Below are 17,017 nucleotides of genomic sequence, written 5' to 3' on the forward strand. Positions count from 1 at the left end.
TTCTGTAACTATAACATAGGTAATTTTCCCCTTTCTTACGAGCATTAGTGATGAACAGTTCCTGTAATCCCCACCGCTGCCCCGTAGTCTCCACAAAATCCTGTGGGTAACACTGTGTCTCCCATCATGACACTGGGACCTCCGGTCTATAATGCGGTTCCGACGTTCTGTCCACGTCCCGCCTGCTAGGATCTTACACCCCACTGGATTGTCTCGGGCACCTAGGATCATTCCTGGTGTGGCAGACCCCGGCCTCTATCGATCTTATACTTAGTGCCTGTATTGCGCACTACAACATAACAACAACACGTGTTCAGACTCTTCCCATTATCACTTATCACTGCTACTATGCTTGGAGCGAGTCCCCCCCCCCCCCCCCCATTAAAGCTTCTTGGCAGCCAATAGTAGAAGAACACACCTGATCGTCACCATTACTGGAAAATGTTTAGGTGTGAGATTCTAAGGAAGCTTCTAGATAACTCTCGATGACAGAAGGAAGATGTACTCAGATAAATACACATGACTCACGATAGGGAGTGAGCTACACACCAGGGAGGGAGCATGATCCATGTGTGACCTGTGAGTTGAGTGAACTGTAATCAGACCTCTCCAAACAACACATTTTAGCTCATTGTTTAGAAGAACACGGTGGTGTCAGGCATGAGTCTTACTATTTAACATGCCTCAGGGGCATATACTTCTGTAGAGCTGTGTTTCTTTGGGAAAGGTTTTCTCTCCCTTTACTGGTTTACACCTTGATCGTAATCACTGAGGGAGGGAAATATTACTCAGTGGCCTTCCCCACCCACATTTCCCATCCACTCGGTAATATTCCAGTAGAAGTAGATTTTCACCTCTTCTACTCTCACACCAAAGTGAGACCCCCCCCGCTGCCTCGCCCTCTCTCCTTCCTGTGTCACGTTTGTTGATTCTCCTCTCTCTCACAGCCACGAGGCTCTGACAGCAGCTGACTGTGTGTCAGAAGCCCATCGCGCCGCTCTGTTCATTAGTCCTTTATCAGTCGTTTTGATAAGAGCCGCTAAATGCCTGAAAGGAAATATTTATGATGCAAATGCGCGTCCTCATTGCTGTTATTGCATCACACTTGGACAATGCACGCCCAACAATGTTTTTATCTCCTAGAAATAAAGAAAGGCGTGGATGACAAATAAAAATTGGCATTGCGCATTTCCTTTTTGTGAAATATGTGTCCTGAAAATAGTAAGTTGTGGGATAATTTTGTATAAACACCTCTCATTACTACTTCCTCTTCACACACAGTATGTCAGCCTTATTATTGTACTGTACATCTTAATCATATAAATAATGTGTTCCTTTGTTTCAAAAATGTCTCAGCACATTTGTGTAATAGAATATAAATAGAAAATTATAAGAATATGCATCTTATGTCAAGAGTTTAGAAATATAATTACTCAAACTACTGTTTGTTGAATGGTCACACTTATCGTAGCCACGGTAACGGCTCTTGTGGAAAAAAAGAGCTGCTAAAAAAGCTGATCTAATTTTTTTTTTTTTTTCTGTTCCTCCAGGTGACTTTCATGAAGAGGAAGTTCGGCCTGATGAAGAAGGCCTATGAGCTGAGTGTTCTGTGTGACTGTGAAATCGCCCTCATCATCTTCAACGGCTCCAACAAGCTGTTTCAGTACGCCAGCACCGACATGGACAAGGTCCTGCTGAAGTACACCGAGTACAACGAACCCCACGAGAGCAGGACCAACTCTGACATTGTGGAGGTGAGTGCCAGAAAAATCTTGACCTGACCGGTACCTGTGTAGTGTCTCATTTGTTGACGGTCTGTTTGTAGGGAACGCTTTTTGTGGTTGATCTGTTGTGTTCAGTCGTCGTCATGAGTACAATATGCAAATATGCATTGCATGCAACAGCTTATTTTGCATTAACACTCATGAGATGGTAGAAAAGATAGAATATTTTATTGTTTTTGTCATTTGATGCCACAGAAGAGACCATTCATGCAAGAGGAAACTGTTATTTGATGGCCAGACACTTTAGCATCCATTTAGAGAATTAGTGAAGGCAATTACTGTAGTTATGTTTTCATTCATTCATCCATTTTCTGTAACCGCTTGTCCTCTGGAGGGTCGTGGGAGAGCTGGAGCCTATCCCAGCTGTTACTGGGCAAAAGCCAGAGTACAGTCTCCAGTCTATTGCAGGGCTAACACAGAGAGGCAGACAACCATTCACACTCACACCTACGGCCAATTTAGAATCACCAATTAACCTGACGAGCATGTCTTTGGACGGTGGGAGGAAGTAGGAGTACCCAAGAACATGCAAACTCCACACATAAAGGCCCCAGTCGGCCGATGGATTCAAACCCAGAAGTCACCACACCACTGTGCCGCCCACTAGTTCTGTTTTAAAAGGATGAATTCTCAGAAAGCGTAACACTTACTTGGGAAACCAGTCTGAATTTTTTTTTCGCCCACAGAATTTTAGGGGAATGTCAGTCCCACTGTTCGAAATTCATTATGCACGGCAAAGATCTGCGTGGCCAATCGATGCTTTATGTGGTGATGAACAGAAGAGTAGCAGCCCTATGGTCATACTCGTCATCTGAGCGCCGGCCGTTGAGTGGATTTTGCAAAAAAAGAAAATTTTGCCGTCTGAAAAGCAAGAAGTTTAGATTCCGCTGTTATGTCGGCTGTAAAAGATATTGACAGTTTAAAGGCAGCGAGGCATTTCCCAAGAAGCATATATTACATTATTTGTTGCCCTGTATTCGTTGAAACATGCCCCAGTTTGTTCATTTGGTGGGAGCGCCTAATAACAGTGAATTTCTTTGCACAGTTCGGCTGAAATATTGGTTCAAAGCTTTTTTTTTTTTGTTATCTCTGCCGTTAGTGGCTATTTTATAGCCTATATTTGATACTATAACTTAATCCAATATGCTGGACAGTCATTTACAAATATAATAATGTAGCAGATTTGTTGTTGTGTTGGTTTGCATTACATTTTACATATTTCACAAAAATACAGTATTTATAACAGCATTTATTTATTGCCCCTGAGTTCATCTAAAGGTAGCATGGTAGCATTAAAACTAAATAAATGGTTAATTTTATATGTGTAGATATTTTTTCGGTTTATTAATGTTTGGTAACATAAGAGTTTAGGTCTTATGAATTAGTTGGAAATACCTAAAACATTTTTTAGCATCTATAGTATGTCATAATCTGTGTGACTTTAACACACACCAGCCATAACTGGCCGTCTGGAGACATGGATGCTTTCAGTGGTAAGACCCAGTCGTCCACTCTCTCTATGGGCTGCGGCAGCGTCATCAGCGTGGCGATGGGGACATTGTTGTGTCATGGTCCCTGAGCAGCGCTGTCCTGTTTCTCACAGCACGTACTCATTTCCACTGCAATTAAAAATGAATGGTCATCGTGACTCACGTTCTGACTGTTTATGTAAGCTTCTAATGTGTGTTTGACTTCCTGAGAGACGGACTCTCTGCTTTCATTCACACACACACGCACGCACACACACACACACACACACCCACACCCACGCACACACACACACACACATGCAGCCGTGTTGTACCAAATGTCATTAGCAGTGAAGGAAGCTAAACTTCCCAAACTAACTGTGTTTGTTTTCAAAATGCCTCTTTTCCTTCCCTGAAAAAGAGAGGGGCTTCAGTGCTCTTGTTTATTCCAAGGGAGTCCAGCCATTTTTTCCGTCATCATCATTCCTTAATCTCAGTCCTCAGAAATGTTTAACCTTCCAAGTAAATCTCTCATTGTTTCTCGAGGGGAATTACAGTTACAGGACTGAAAAGAAAAATAAAGCCTGAAGCCAATACAGGGAAAGGCATGGACAGGAAAATAAATGTGAAACTGCAAATCCTCTCCCCAGCAGCTGCTGAATGCTGTGTAAATTCAGCATGTAGTCAGTATCCAGTTTTTCATTTACATTGCCCATAAGGTTTTTAACGAGTAAACTTGGTTGTAAACCACAGCAGACACCTGTGAAAGCTCTGTAAGCCATTGGCCAGAGTTAATTTGCCTGTTTCAGCGCGTTTGCGTGTTTATTTGTTTATTCCCACTAATGTCACGCAGACAGACAAGCTGGTTTATACCAAATCCTGAAAAGTGAGAGGTTGCTATTTTACTTATCGGTCAGTCCATTTGCAACATTTAAGCATGAATTTGATTATGTGTACAGTACAACCCTACAGGCAGCGACAGATATCTCCCATGTCAGGAAGGACGGGGTGGAAAGCTTCTTTGGATTCATTGTTGTTGTCCGATGGAACAGGATTTCGCTGAAAAGTATCTCTTGCTCATGCTAATAGCTCACTTATTTCTTTGTCGCACACAGAAAGTCTGCACATGAGCACTGCCTCTACACTGCCAGTATGCCCTGCCTCTTTACATTGTTTGGTTGTTTAAGTACCTTTAAAGTTTCATTAAAATATGAACTCCAGGCTTTTGCATTCTTGCTGGCTTGCTAGCTGTTTCCCATATTCTGTTTTTCCTGTATTCAATTTTAATTTGTACCAAAGCAATCTAAATGCTGTGGGCTACAGCTTCGTATTTACTGTACACATTACAATGGATCACTCAGAGATATGTTAAATGTCACTCTTCCTTTAGTAATAATCATTCACACTGTTTTGATCCCATATGGGGAAATTATGTTCCTGCTCTTTGAACCATCTGTTCGTTCGCACAGTAGTGTTTACAGTCGGAGCAGTGGGCTGCTTACTAGCACTGATGCCCTCTACACACCAATCAGGCATAACATTATGACCACTTTCCTAATATTGTGTAGGTCTCCCTTGTTCCTCCAAAACAGTCGTGACTCATCAGAGAATAGACATGGGCCTTCTGAGGGTGTCCTGTGGTGCCTGGCAACAGAACGTTGTTAGTGGGGGCTTTTGGTTCCTATGGGTTGAGGGGAGGGATCAAGTATGTGATCTAGTGAATTTGGAGGCCAGGCCAACACCTTGTGCTGTTCTGCATGTTTTTTTTGAGTTGTCCCTAAACCATTTTTGTATGTGTGCTTGTGTCAGGCTGCATCCTGCTGGGGATGGCTGCTGCCATCAAGGAGTGTCATTGCTATGGGGTGGGGGTGTCTGGTCTGGTCTAGGTGGGTGGTACATGTTTGAGTAACATCCACACAAATGCCAGATCCAAAAGTTTCCCAGCAGAACATTGAATTATCACAAGATGGTCGATGTTATTTACGTCTCCTGTCAGTGGTCATAATGTTGTGGCTGATTGGTGTATATTTCTCTTTACTTTCATGTTATTTTAGTTTGTTTGCTGTTGCTCCAGAGGTTGTTATGTAATAGTATCACTCCATATCCATTACAACATGATTTAACAACATGATTTTAATATGACACAGACCAGCTCTGCCTTCAAATGGAACTTGTGACCTCATTGTTACAACAAGGCAAATTGAGTCCACAACTTGTGAACTTGGCTCTGATAGAATATTTCCACTTCCACAAGGTCAAGGTACCACAAGAGGTTTTTTTTATTTTTTTTATGGACTTTTCCCGTGAACACTTTAACGTCTCGTTTGAAGGCAGTAAACTGAGTCACTAGGTAAAACGAAGATGGTGCTTACCTAACAGAGAGGTTTGCAACTTACCAGTACTGATGCTGCAAGTTGGAACCAAGACTATATGACCATGGATATATAGCCTATAGTGATTTGTTTAATATACAGTCTATAGTGATTGTCTTTAGAAGTATACCTGCCAGATCTTTCTCCATATTTCAACCTGTACTGGAGGTGGAAACCAGGAATGTTGATGATGGCCTGCCAGTTAAAACAGTCCTCACCGGTCTTCTAATCTCACTGACAGATTACCTTTGTCATAATAATTGAGACAGGTTAGTGTCCAGCAGAGTTGAGTTTCAACAACAACACGGCAGCTGTCCAAGTCATGCAGCGGAGCCTTGTCAGCCTGCAGAGCTCAGACATAAATGAAAGCCATGACAGAAAGAGAAAACTACACTACAATGAAACCTGACACTGTGGCAAACAGCACTGCAGAGTATTTGGTTTGGTTCGGTGCGATAAGAAGCTTCATTCAAATCAGTGTGTGTTCACAGGCCTTTGAAAGAGTGTGAGCTGAGCTTTTCTCTGCCAGAGATGTGTCGGCTCGCACCTCAAGCGTTGTGCCTTCTCTATTCTTAGTCAAAAGGGCAAACGCCCAACTAGAAAAGACTTACTTGCCTTACTTTATCTTTGATGCGGCCCCAACAGCAACAAGCCGTCGCCCTCACATGTTAATGTTCTTAGCAGTGCAGCTCGTGCCTCATGGTGGCAATGATCCAGATGCCTCAGGAGATCCACTAAAGCCCACTTTGACATTTGAGATGATAAGGAGACACACAGTCAATTCAGATCCTCTAAAAGACGCTTTAAGATAGTCCTCAGTGCCCAGACATGATGTAGTGGTTTAAACCAGAATCTGTGGAGACGTCTATATCCTGTGGGTCTCATACCAAATCCCTTGAGACCCTCCTCTTCTGGATCTACTCATAACGTCCACTGTTAGCTTACTAAAGAAAGCAGCCTGTTTCTTAGGAGCTTATATTTGAAGAAGAACTTTAAAGCTTCATTACCATGCCGTGGGACATTTAAAGACGAACGAGCAACCCCCTAATTTGTAATAGCTGTCTTCCTTCTCGTTTTGTTGTAAGGTCAAGCTGAGTGCACAACTGAATGATTGGAAACTAAAAAACTAAAACTCCTGATTCCTAAACTCCTAAAAACTTCTGCCATACTTTGGCTCATGTCTTCTCAGTTATTAATAATGACTGCTGACTCATTATAGGTTGAATTTCATTGCCAGAAAGGTGTTCTTAGATCTGGAGTTGTGTCAACATATGTATATTATATAAAGAAACTCTATGTATATACTGTGTAATTATGACATGCTTGGCTTACAGTGCATATATCTGCACATGACAGGTATTTTGAACGGTATAATTGCAATCAGACAGTTGTGGCTGACTGGCCGTTAGTGAGATCACCTGGTCTAAATTAGCAGCTAAATAGAGGCTCTGTGCCTGAGTTTATTTTTACATGATGGACGTGATATTTTAGCCCTTCAGCAGAGATGAATGTTTACACACACACATATTCTGCTGTCCTTTTATGTGATCCTGCAACAGAGGTTATCTGTCACAGTAATTCCCTGCAGTAAGCCTGTTGTCATAAAACAGATATGCGTCTTCAAGGGTGGGACTGTAGCTCTTGAGCAATGAATGTGACAGTCTAATTTGACAAGCTAATGTAGTTATTGCAGGTGTTCTGCACATTTAGGTGAGTTTTGCATTCTCTTTTGTGTTTTGATATGCATGTCAGACAAAATTAGACAAAATTTCAAACAAAGGGTCGAACAAAACAAAAAGACTAACTGCCAAGATTAGGTTCAGGCTGTCCTGAAGTCAACAGCAACAAAAGTCTTTGAACATCTTTCAGATTGTTTGAAGTTTATCGGCGTGTGGAAATAAGCAAACCTTCGATTGAACGGGAACCGAGCGTGTAAGTGGTCACCAGTTGTGAAAGTGGAGTTTCAGGCCCGTGGTGAAAATAGACGTGCGAGCGTGTGTTTAATGCCCAGAGTAACTACTTGTGTCTGGGAATGCAGAGGCCATGTGGTGGACAGACGGTCAGCTGGCTGGCGTGCCGGCCTGTCAGTCCGTCCTTTTCACGCTATGATGTGTAATGTAATGAGGAGCAGGAGAGATGAGATGATGGATACCAGAGGGGTGATGTCATCCTCAAGGCTTGCATGATGTTGGTATGATTTAATTTTTCTTTTTAAAAAAAAAGCAAGGACTGCTCTACCCAAGTCCAGGTGCTGTAAATGAACATCCATCAATCCATCCGTCCGTATTCTAAAACAATTATCTGAACCTGCTCTTTCTAAACCTGCTGACGGTGCCAATTCTGTGCTTGGCTTCACTTTATTTACAGTGGGAGTAAATGTTTTCAATGTAATGCATCACACATGTTGAAGTAAAATATTTCAAATGTACTTTTGTGTATTTTCACTCATTGCCATAAAGAGTTGTTGTGTCTTTTAGCTCATTGTTTTGGTGTTACCACCCAGAGCTAATCTTATCTACCTTATTGCACAGTACAATAATTACCAACAACAACAACAAGTCCCTGTTGTATTTTATATACCAAGACACCAAAGGCCAGTTAAACAGTGACTTGAGGATATGCGCATAAACTTCTGAAAATGTTACAGATCTGATTAAAGTCTGTTTCAACAGGAGTTTCGAAATTATGAAACCATAAGGACAATGGTGATACAGATGTAGAGGTGTTATAATGGGATGTGGCTTTTGATTTACATCTGATCCACTGTGGTTTGAGGTTCCCCTTAAATTATTAAAAACATTAAATATCCCAGAAATCTGTTAAATCTTTGGACTAAGCTTAACCTTCATGAGTTTTATTTTTTTATTCAAAGCAGAATTTGCCGTACCAGACCTGCCGTCCTGGAGCGCTGTAGACATTTCTCTAAGCTGTGCCGCCATCGGTAATACGATCCTCTACGGGCAGAGGAGTTTGTGCTAATGAATCTAATTTGACGGCTTATTCTCCGTGGCGCTCGGGGACACATTAACAGCCGACCCAAAGTCGTTCTGGCTCACTATAAAAATATTTGCTTGCTCCAGTTCGTTGTGTTTAAAAGGCTTTTGTGAGTGCGTGTGTATATGATTAAATCTGCAATGTGGAGATGCATCCCTCTAGAGGAAGGCTGCCCTTAACATCGGCACGACCAGCTCTTTGTCTGTCACACTGCCTCAGAGCTCATTCAGTCAAACAAACTGTACAGAGACTCAAGAGTCTGTGTAGGCAGATGATATTTGGCTTATATTCAGTATCAGATTAGTAACTTCTGGAGAATAATCAGGTATGTGTTTGACAGTTTACCTTATTCAGACTCATGCTAATTGTATTTCATATGTGCAGACAAAATCTCTGTACTCATGCACTGGTATAAAAAGTTTGACGTGCTGTGCCTGAGGTGTCAGCTGATGCCGTGCTGCAACTTTTTGTTTTATGAGTTCTGAGTGACACCCCGGTAATTAAATACATAAATTAATTAAACCAACATCTCAACAGTGAAAAAGAAGTCTCCTGTTAACAGTCAGCCGGTCAGGTAGAAACAGCTGGTGTATCATCTTTGCTTGAAAAGTCGATGATGGTAATATTCCTCCAAATGAACAAACATTGTAGTGGATAGGGAAGCTAACACCAGCAGCATTTTACTAGAGGCGACAAATGAGCTTATTTTAAGAAACAAAACTGAACCCAGCAGGATTTAAATGTAAATATGACCGTAATGGGAAGTAGCTGTATTCTCTGAGCCTGGTTTCTCGTGTTGTCAGTGGTTCGTCGTCCTTCCACCACACAGTAGATGCAGAGAAACCAGATCTGCACACATCCTGTTTTTGGCAATACGCCAGCATGAATTATTAATGTCACTTGCTCAGACTAATCACAAAATATGCTCGCTTATTTATTTATATATATATATATATATATTATTTTTTTTGGAGAGTTCATGTACATTTAAAAAGAAGTAAATGAGTTCCATCTAGGTTTCAGTACCAAAGTGCCAAAGTGTGGCTTTATGATGAAGGTCAGCTTAAAGGCTTCTGCCAAACGACTGGTGGAATTAGTTTTTAGTTATTTTGCCGATGCATCACCAGTTTTCCCCAACTTAATCTCTTTCCTTGTGATTGTTTTACCCACAGGCCCTGAACAAGAAGGAGCACAGAGGCTGCGACAGCCCCGATGGGGAGGCTTCCTACGCCCTCACCCCCAACACCGAGGAGAAATACAAGAAAATTAATGAGGAGTTTGACAACATGATGAAGACTCATAAAATTGTAAGTCCTGCTCTGATTTGGTTTTAGCTTTCATCAGCTCCTCACGTCGATAAGAGTTACAGTACACGCCATTAGGGGCCTAACAGGGGTCACAGCTTAATTTATTTAGACATTTGTTCAGGGACTGTGACTCACCAGCTTCTCTCCCCAACATTTTCTCTGTAGGGGCTTTATCCGAAACCTCTTTATTCATAAACAGCTTCCCCACTGGTCTTAAAACCCGTATGTTTTAATTAACTGATTCTTTATGTTCCCACTGCACAAAATAGGGGTTTACTGCCACGAAGGACAATGATTACATGTATGATTACAGTATGACATGTTATCTGGATATCGATCAAGCACATGTTGATTAATATTCTTCTATCAATTGCTCCCCAGTCCACAGGCCACCCACAGCAGCACTTCATGCATGTAGCACCAGGTAGCATGGCATACGGTCCCGCAGGAGGGGCAACCTCCCAGGCTCTGGCTGCAGCCACGGCAGCTCTGGCTGATAGCGGGATACTGTCCTCGACTCACGCGCACCTCCACAGAAACCCTCCGCAGAGACCTCCCAGCACTGGAAACACAGGTGCGTGTACTGGATGAGTACGGCCTTAATATTATAGGAAAAGGCGAGGGATTTTTGCATTTGTCTTTGGTAAGTAAAACTGCTCACTGAGCTGATGGCACGGAAAGGAAACACCAACAATAAGAACGTTGTGCATGGATTTTTGGATGGGTGGACCTGCTGTGCATTATTCAAATTAGACTGATGGAGCGGAATTCTGGAGAATCAGGAGAAAAAGCATGAATAATCACTGGCCAACACATGCTTTGTATATCTATAAGTAGTGTGTATTTTTGCTTTCTCTGTGACCGGTCTTTCATTTTAGAGACAATGCATTTTGCAAAATTGATATTAGTTCATGTTTAAAAGGATGTAAGAAAAAGAAAGAGCTGCTGGCGGTGGTGACATTTAAAATATTTCTAATAAAATAAAAATACAGAAAGGATAGACAAACTAGAGCTGAATATACAGATTGTGCCCAAATGATTAATGAACGTACACTAAAAACTCCTAACAAGCAGTGCATGTGTGTGTGTCTGTGCTCAGGTGGCCTGCAGGGAGGTTCTGATTTGACTCAGCAAAATGGATCTGGACCAGCTGGTATGTATCTTACAGCATACCGTATACAAAAACATCTCCCTATACCTTTTTTGTTTTTAGCACGTTTTTTCACATGCATCAGCCACAACATTAAAACCACTTACAGGAGAAGAAAATAGCATTGACCATCTCGTGACAATTCAACGTTCTGCTGGGAAACTTTTGGAGCTGGCATTCATGTGGATGTTTCTTAGACATGTACCACCCACCTAGACCAGACCAGGCACCCCCACCCCATAGCAATGACACTCCTTGATGGCAGCAGCCATCCCGTAGCAGGGTGCAGCCTGACACAGGCGCACACACAAAAACGGGTTAACTCAACTCCTCTCTTCTTCGTGCTTTCCCTCTCAGAAACACTGCCATTACATAATGTCAAGAGAGAGAAGGGATCAATTATTCATGTTTATCTCTTGTATAATATATAGCTGTACTTTCTCCATTCTGCATTCAGAGCTTAGTGGTGGGACAGGTTGATTTAAGGGATCTAATACATAGCACTACAATACACCACTCTGTTGTCAAGCACCAGATCTTTCATAAAAATAAAAATAAAAACTCCCCTGCAAAGTATTTACTTATTCATTTTACAGTGAGTCGATCGCACACACACAGCATTCAATCAGTCAGTTCTTACGTTGAAGTTCCCTTACCGTGGCATTTGCACATTCCTCTCTTTCAGTCAACGGGTTCGTGGGTTCACCTGGTGGAAGCAACATGGGGAAGATACCAGCAAAAACTCCTCCTCCTCTTCCACATCCTGGCAACAGCCTCCCCACCGGCCGCAAGACAGACCTACGAGTGGTCATCCCTCACTCCAAAGGGATGATGCAAACGCTGGTAAGAGTCTGCTTGGTTTGTGTATTTATGATTTCAACAAATTTGTTCGCAAAGATAAATAATGTTGATTTGTACTCGAAGCTGCAGACATTGATGTGGGACCTCATGGAGTGATGGTAAAGTACGTGAACAAGAGCGCTGGAGTTAGAGATTGTTCTCAAGGTCGCTCAAGGACATCTCTGTAAACACGTGCACTTTCAGGGCCTGCGTTCTATTAAGAACAACAACAGTACATGATGTTTTCCAAGCCTAAGGGATGCCAGGCTCAGACATGGACGGCGTAAATAAATAAAGCATCTTCTCAGAACAATTGTTTAGACCCCATCTGGATCAGATGCTTGGTGTTTCTGCAGATCATTGTTCATCGCCGTTCCTTTAAAGTTCAGAAGACTTTCAAATCAGTACTGGCAACAACAACAAATGGCTAGTTTAGAAAAGAATTTACTTCATTGAAAATGTTGACAGCGCTGCAACCATGAAACCCTTTTAGTGCGCTCTTCAGTTCCACTTTTTTTTCATTGTTATTTAAAGATCAGATGTATTTGTTCACACAGACAGACGCTTCTAATAATCGTCACACCAGCTTTAATGACGAGGCTTATGAAGAGAAATGATGTCTTAATGTTTTGGAACAGAACAGGCTTTTTATACAATAAGACTGATGATGTTTTGAGCGAGCTGCCAACTCGTACGCTTCGTTGGAAACGGGGAATCTCGAGTTAGATTTGGACTCTAGTAACACGAGCGTGCAAACGAGGTCTAAATAATATCCAGTTACCTTCTCGTCACGTCTCGGATGGTGCCACAAGTAAGTCTTAAAACTAAAAACCGCACAGCACAAGAAGTTCCAGGGATTAGCCGCGCGAAATCCAACTCATGGTTCACGCTCGAGGTCATGGTTCGGTAAAGTGACTCTGAGGACTGTCTCTCTTTCTTCAGATTCTCCGTTCAGCAGCTGGGCTCGGTCATTGAAGTTATTGATTTGGCCTCGGCTCTCCTACTGTTGCCCTTTCCCTCCCACGCGGGGCTCAAACATGATGTAACGGTTGGCGAAACAATGGAAACCGAGACTTTATGCTTCATTCTATTTCATGGTGACCAGGCGGATGCATTACTCTGCTGGCTGTGTCATACGGGGGATTTTAACATGTTTTGTGTTGTTATGAACATCTGTGTCAGAGTGTTTCAGAAGAGAGTAGTAGAGGTTGTGACATTTTTCAAAACGGATTATAAAGTACATTGTGGTAAAATGGATTGCATCAAGACCTATTGACATCAGTCATTAATATCAGTGAAATACAATGTGACTAAATATCCGGAGATAAATCAACACCCACGTGAGGCATCCAGTAGCACCTCTGTTAATCATGATCATTTCATTATTGGTGATACATGAATGACAAACTATTTTTAGTTAGCGTGGTCCTTGAAGCTGTAACGTTGAACACTTCGGAGCCATTACCTCGCTAATGTCTCCAGCTCGTTCAAACCGGCAGAAGAAGGCCAGCGCCGCTCAGATGCTGTGCATGCCTTTGTCGTCTCTGCTTTTTCATTCACTGCAGTAAAAGATGCTGCGGTCAGGACAGAAACGTCTCGGTTGGATCATTTTGAAACTGCTTTTTCACTTCCTCGTCTAAGCGCGTGCATGTACATGTACGTGTATGCACAGTAGGCTCTGGCGCGTGTGTTCGTACAAGCACGAACTTATGATTCAGCAAAGCAGTTTGCATCGAGTACTGAGCAGGTGTGAATTTCTTCTCGGGCTGTCTGCGCCGGCGTTAAACCTCTTTACAATGCTAGCTTTATTTAACCTGGAGTCAGTGGTGCTTTATTAAACCACAGACAGCGCATGGAAACGGGAAGGAAGTGGTGCACTGTTCCAGGGAATGACGCTGTGGTAGTTTCAGACATGTATTGATTGATCAACCCACTGTTTGAATGTGTGTGTGTTGAGCAGTGAATGACCTCGGCCTGTGCCATGCCACTGCTGATTTTGTCAAGCTAGTCTGAGAGGAGTAACTCAATCCTTTTACGTTGATCTTTATTAGGCAGAAAATAAATTAACTTAAGACATTTACTCATTAAAAATTAACTGACTAACCACTGGGGATGTTGCAGTGGGTTGGATTATTAAATCTCTTATGATATCACTACCAGTTAAAATGCATCTAATCTCAGCCCAACTGAAGCTGTTAATTTAGAGCAAAGGTTTATACTAGACCTGATCTGTTTTTTGTTTTTTTTAATTTTTTCTTAAACTGTGTGGTGACTCTGCTATAAAATGGAATTACAGGGGATTTTGAAACTAACCACAGTCATTGTGGGTGGACTGATTTCTGGTAGAGTTGTCATACAAGACGCTGAGTTTTCCTGACAGGGAGCGTCAACCCCGGCAAGTTCAGGTGCACTCTTTGGGAGCTGGATGCATTGTGGGAAATGAAGAAAACAAAAATGTAAATGATGAGAGTGTGAATATTTATAATACGTTTGACTTTTTGTCAAAAGTCAAACAGCATGGCCTCGCTGTTGAAAGAGTCCGTGGAAAAAAAATGTGATTATACTGACATCGTGTGGTTAAAATAGAGCATTGTGAGTCCAGCTATAATCATCAGTAGAACTGCAGTCTACACACACAACTTTCTGAATAAACTGTACATTTATTTGTTTATTTATTCCAGAGTAACCAGAGGCTGAGCAGCAGTCAGTCCAGTCAGCCTCTATCCACACCAGTGGTCTCCATCACGACACCCAGTCTGCCTCAGAGTGTGGTCTACTCCAGCATCGGCTCTGCGTACAACAATGGTACCTGAACAATCGCTAGTATTTGTGCTATGTTCTCTCATTTGAAGTTTTTCTTACTCTAATTTATGGTTGGCTGCTTAAAAAGCAAAAATATATCACACATGATGTTATTTCCTGTTGAGGATGACTCCATCACAAGGTTTGAAAATAGTGTGAATACCACAGTTTCTTAGCCTTGTCCTGGGTTGCGTGTAATGCAACGTGGCTATTTATGGTAAGAGCTGACTGGTTAGTGTGTGATGAGCCGTATTACAGTGCCAGTAACGAAAGGCATAGCGACTCCTTGAAAAATATCCAACTCCTAATTTGCTATTTACCAAACGGAGCGGTAGTTTCTTCTGACGTGGCGAATGGGCATTCAAGAAGGAAAGCATTCCTTTACAAAACAAAGACATTCTTCCACAGAAAATGAGGAGAAGCCAGATGAATGTTGGCAGCACATCCTTTAATCAGATGAAACCAAAATAAATTTGCTTGGGTCAGATGCAGACCAGCCTGTGTGGTGTGGACCTGGCTAGGAACGCCACAGTGACTGCACAGTGACGACTGTGAAACGTGGAGGAGGGAGTGCGTTGATGTGAATCAGCATGAGAACAAAATGAGTGGCGGAGATGACATTTACAGATGCACTCTGAATTCAAGTTCGTATCCCCCAAAACTGAATGAAAGGAGCACAAGAAGCTCTAAGGAGAGGTACATGATGTCAAAGACACTGCTACAATTACAGAAGGTTAATTTTTTTTAAAGTGGAAAGAAGAGCAACACAGCTCCCCCAACAAAAAGCCGCTTAAGAAAATGGCAGAACATCTCAACAATTTCATGACTTTCATCTTCTCGTTTATACTAAGGCATATCCAAATATATATATATATATATACTAAACAAACTCACTGTAATTGTGTTGTATATAAGAATCAAACCAGTGTTTGTATATTGCAGTATTGCACTATACTCGAATTTGGTATCTTAACCGTCCTGTTCCTGCCTCAGTTTCACCCGGGGCATATTTAATTATCTAAAAGTGTCAGAAATCAATGAATCCCAATAAACCTAGTTTATATCTCAGTATTTACTCCACTACTAACCATTTCAATCAATATTTAGTGCGTCAATAGTGTTCTTTACCTCTCACAGATCATGGCTCAATGAAGATAACTCACAATTTTTTCATAAAAATACACGTTAAAACTTTTTTTAATGTACTTTGGAAAGACCTACATATAAAATACAATAGTTTTAAATTCACCTGCTGACTCAAATACTCACCACAGGTCACCCACGCTCTCCAGAGAGTCAGAGATTGTTTCATTTTCACTAACCTTCAGAGAAAGACTGATTCGTTCTCAATGGGAGTGTGAGCAAAGTTTCGCAGTAGTTTTTTCAGAACTGAAACTGAATCTGTATCCAGAAAGGCTGATACTGACTGAGCGTACATGTCATCTCTCTCTTCATCAGATTACTCCCTGAGCAGTGCGGAGCTGTCAGGCTTCAACTCTGCTGCAGGCCCCTCTCTGAGTTCCATGTCAGCATGGGAGCAACACCAGCTGAGCTCCTTGGGGTAAGTGCCTCACACAGTTAACCTTTCTCTCCTTGTGACTCATGCTTCACTGTTTGTTTACAGAGTTTTGTTTGTGAACATAGTTAATTCGCGTTCGGGTTTAAATCATTTGATGCCTTAGCATAATGTGCGACTTCGTAATGAAGAGAGCAGCTAATTAACTAATTAATTATCCTGAGAGGGTCATGGAGGTCCTAACCTAGTTGTCAATGGGCGAGAGGCAGGATACCTGAAGAGGTCGCTGGTCTATCACACGGCTAACAGAAAGAGACAAACAACCATTCACATCCATAGAGCCAATTTAGAATCACCAAGAATATTGTGGGAGAAACCCCTCTCTGCAGAGAAATGTCCCAGACGACTGGCAGCTCCAAACCCAGAACCTTATTGCTGTCAGGCAACAGTGCTAACCACTGCATCATTCTGCTGCTTGCACGGTATTGCTTAATTTATTTGTACAGTACCTTTTGTCCAGTTTCGTCTGCGTGCATTACAGACGATGATAAAACGGTTGCAAAGCAAGAAATGGAAAACCACCTGAGAGGAAACTGTATCAGTAGAAGAAACAAAATAAATCAGCATCAACATTTTAAAATATGGATACAAAACAAATTAAATACTTATTTATAATTAAATAAAATAAATAATTGATTCTAATCAAGAGCCAAACAAACAAGATGGAATTAAAATTTTATGAATTTAACTTTCCCTTTTCATTTGCTTTCAGTGTACCCGGAA

General features: G+C 41.8%; 1 protein-coding gene across 3 annotated transcripts in view; it reads left to right on the top strand.

The window, feature by feature from the left end:
• Nucleotides 1-17,017, top strand: part of LOC311485489 (myocyte-specific enhancer factor 2A-like) — a 40,104-nt gene that overhangs the window by 21,622 nt on the left and 1,465 nt on the right. For 2 of the 3 annotated variants that reach the window (XM_084540926.1, XM_084540927.1), the window contains 7 exons: nt 1,551-1,754; nt 9,792-9,926; nt 10,308-10,500; nt 11,026-11,079; nt 11,762-11,919; nt 14,598-14,721; nt 16,177-16,279. In XM_084540926.1, the coding sequence (XP_084397052.1) occupies nt 1,551-1,754; nt 9,792-9,926; nt 10,308-10,500; nt 11,026-11,079; nt 11,762-11,919; nt 14,598-14,721; nt 16,177-16,279 (971 nt within the window). The remainder of the gene's footprint in view (nt 1-1,550; nt 1,755-9,791; nt 9,927-10,307; nt 10,501-11,025; nt 11,080-11,761; nt 11,920-14,597; nt 14,722-16,176; nt 16,280-17,017) is intronic. The other variant, XM_084540928.1, reaches the window with a different exon arrangement.

Source organism: Chelon labrosus (genome assembly GCF_963514085.1).
Source record: "Chelon labrosus genome assembly, chromosome: 3".
Taxonomy (NCBI): Eukaryota; Metazoa; Chordata; class Actinopteri; order Mugiliformes; family Mugilidae; genus Chelon; species Chelon labrosus.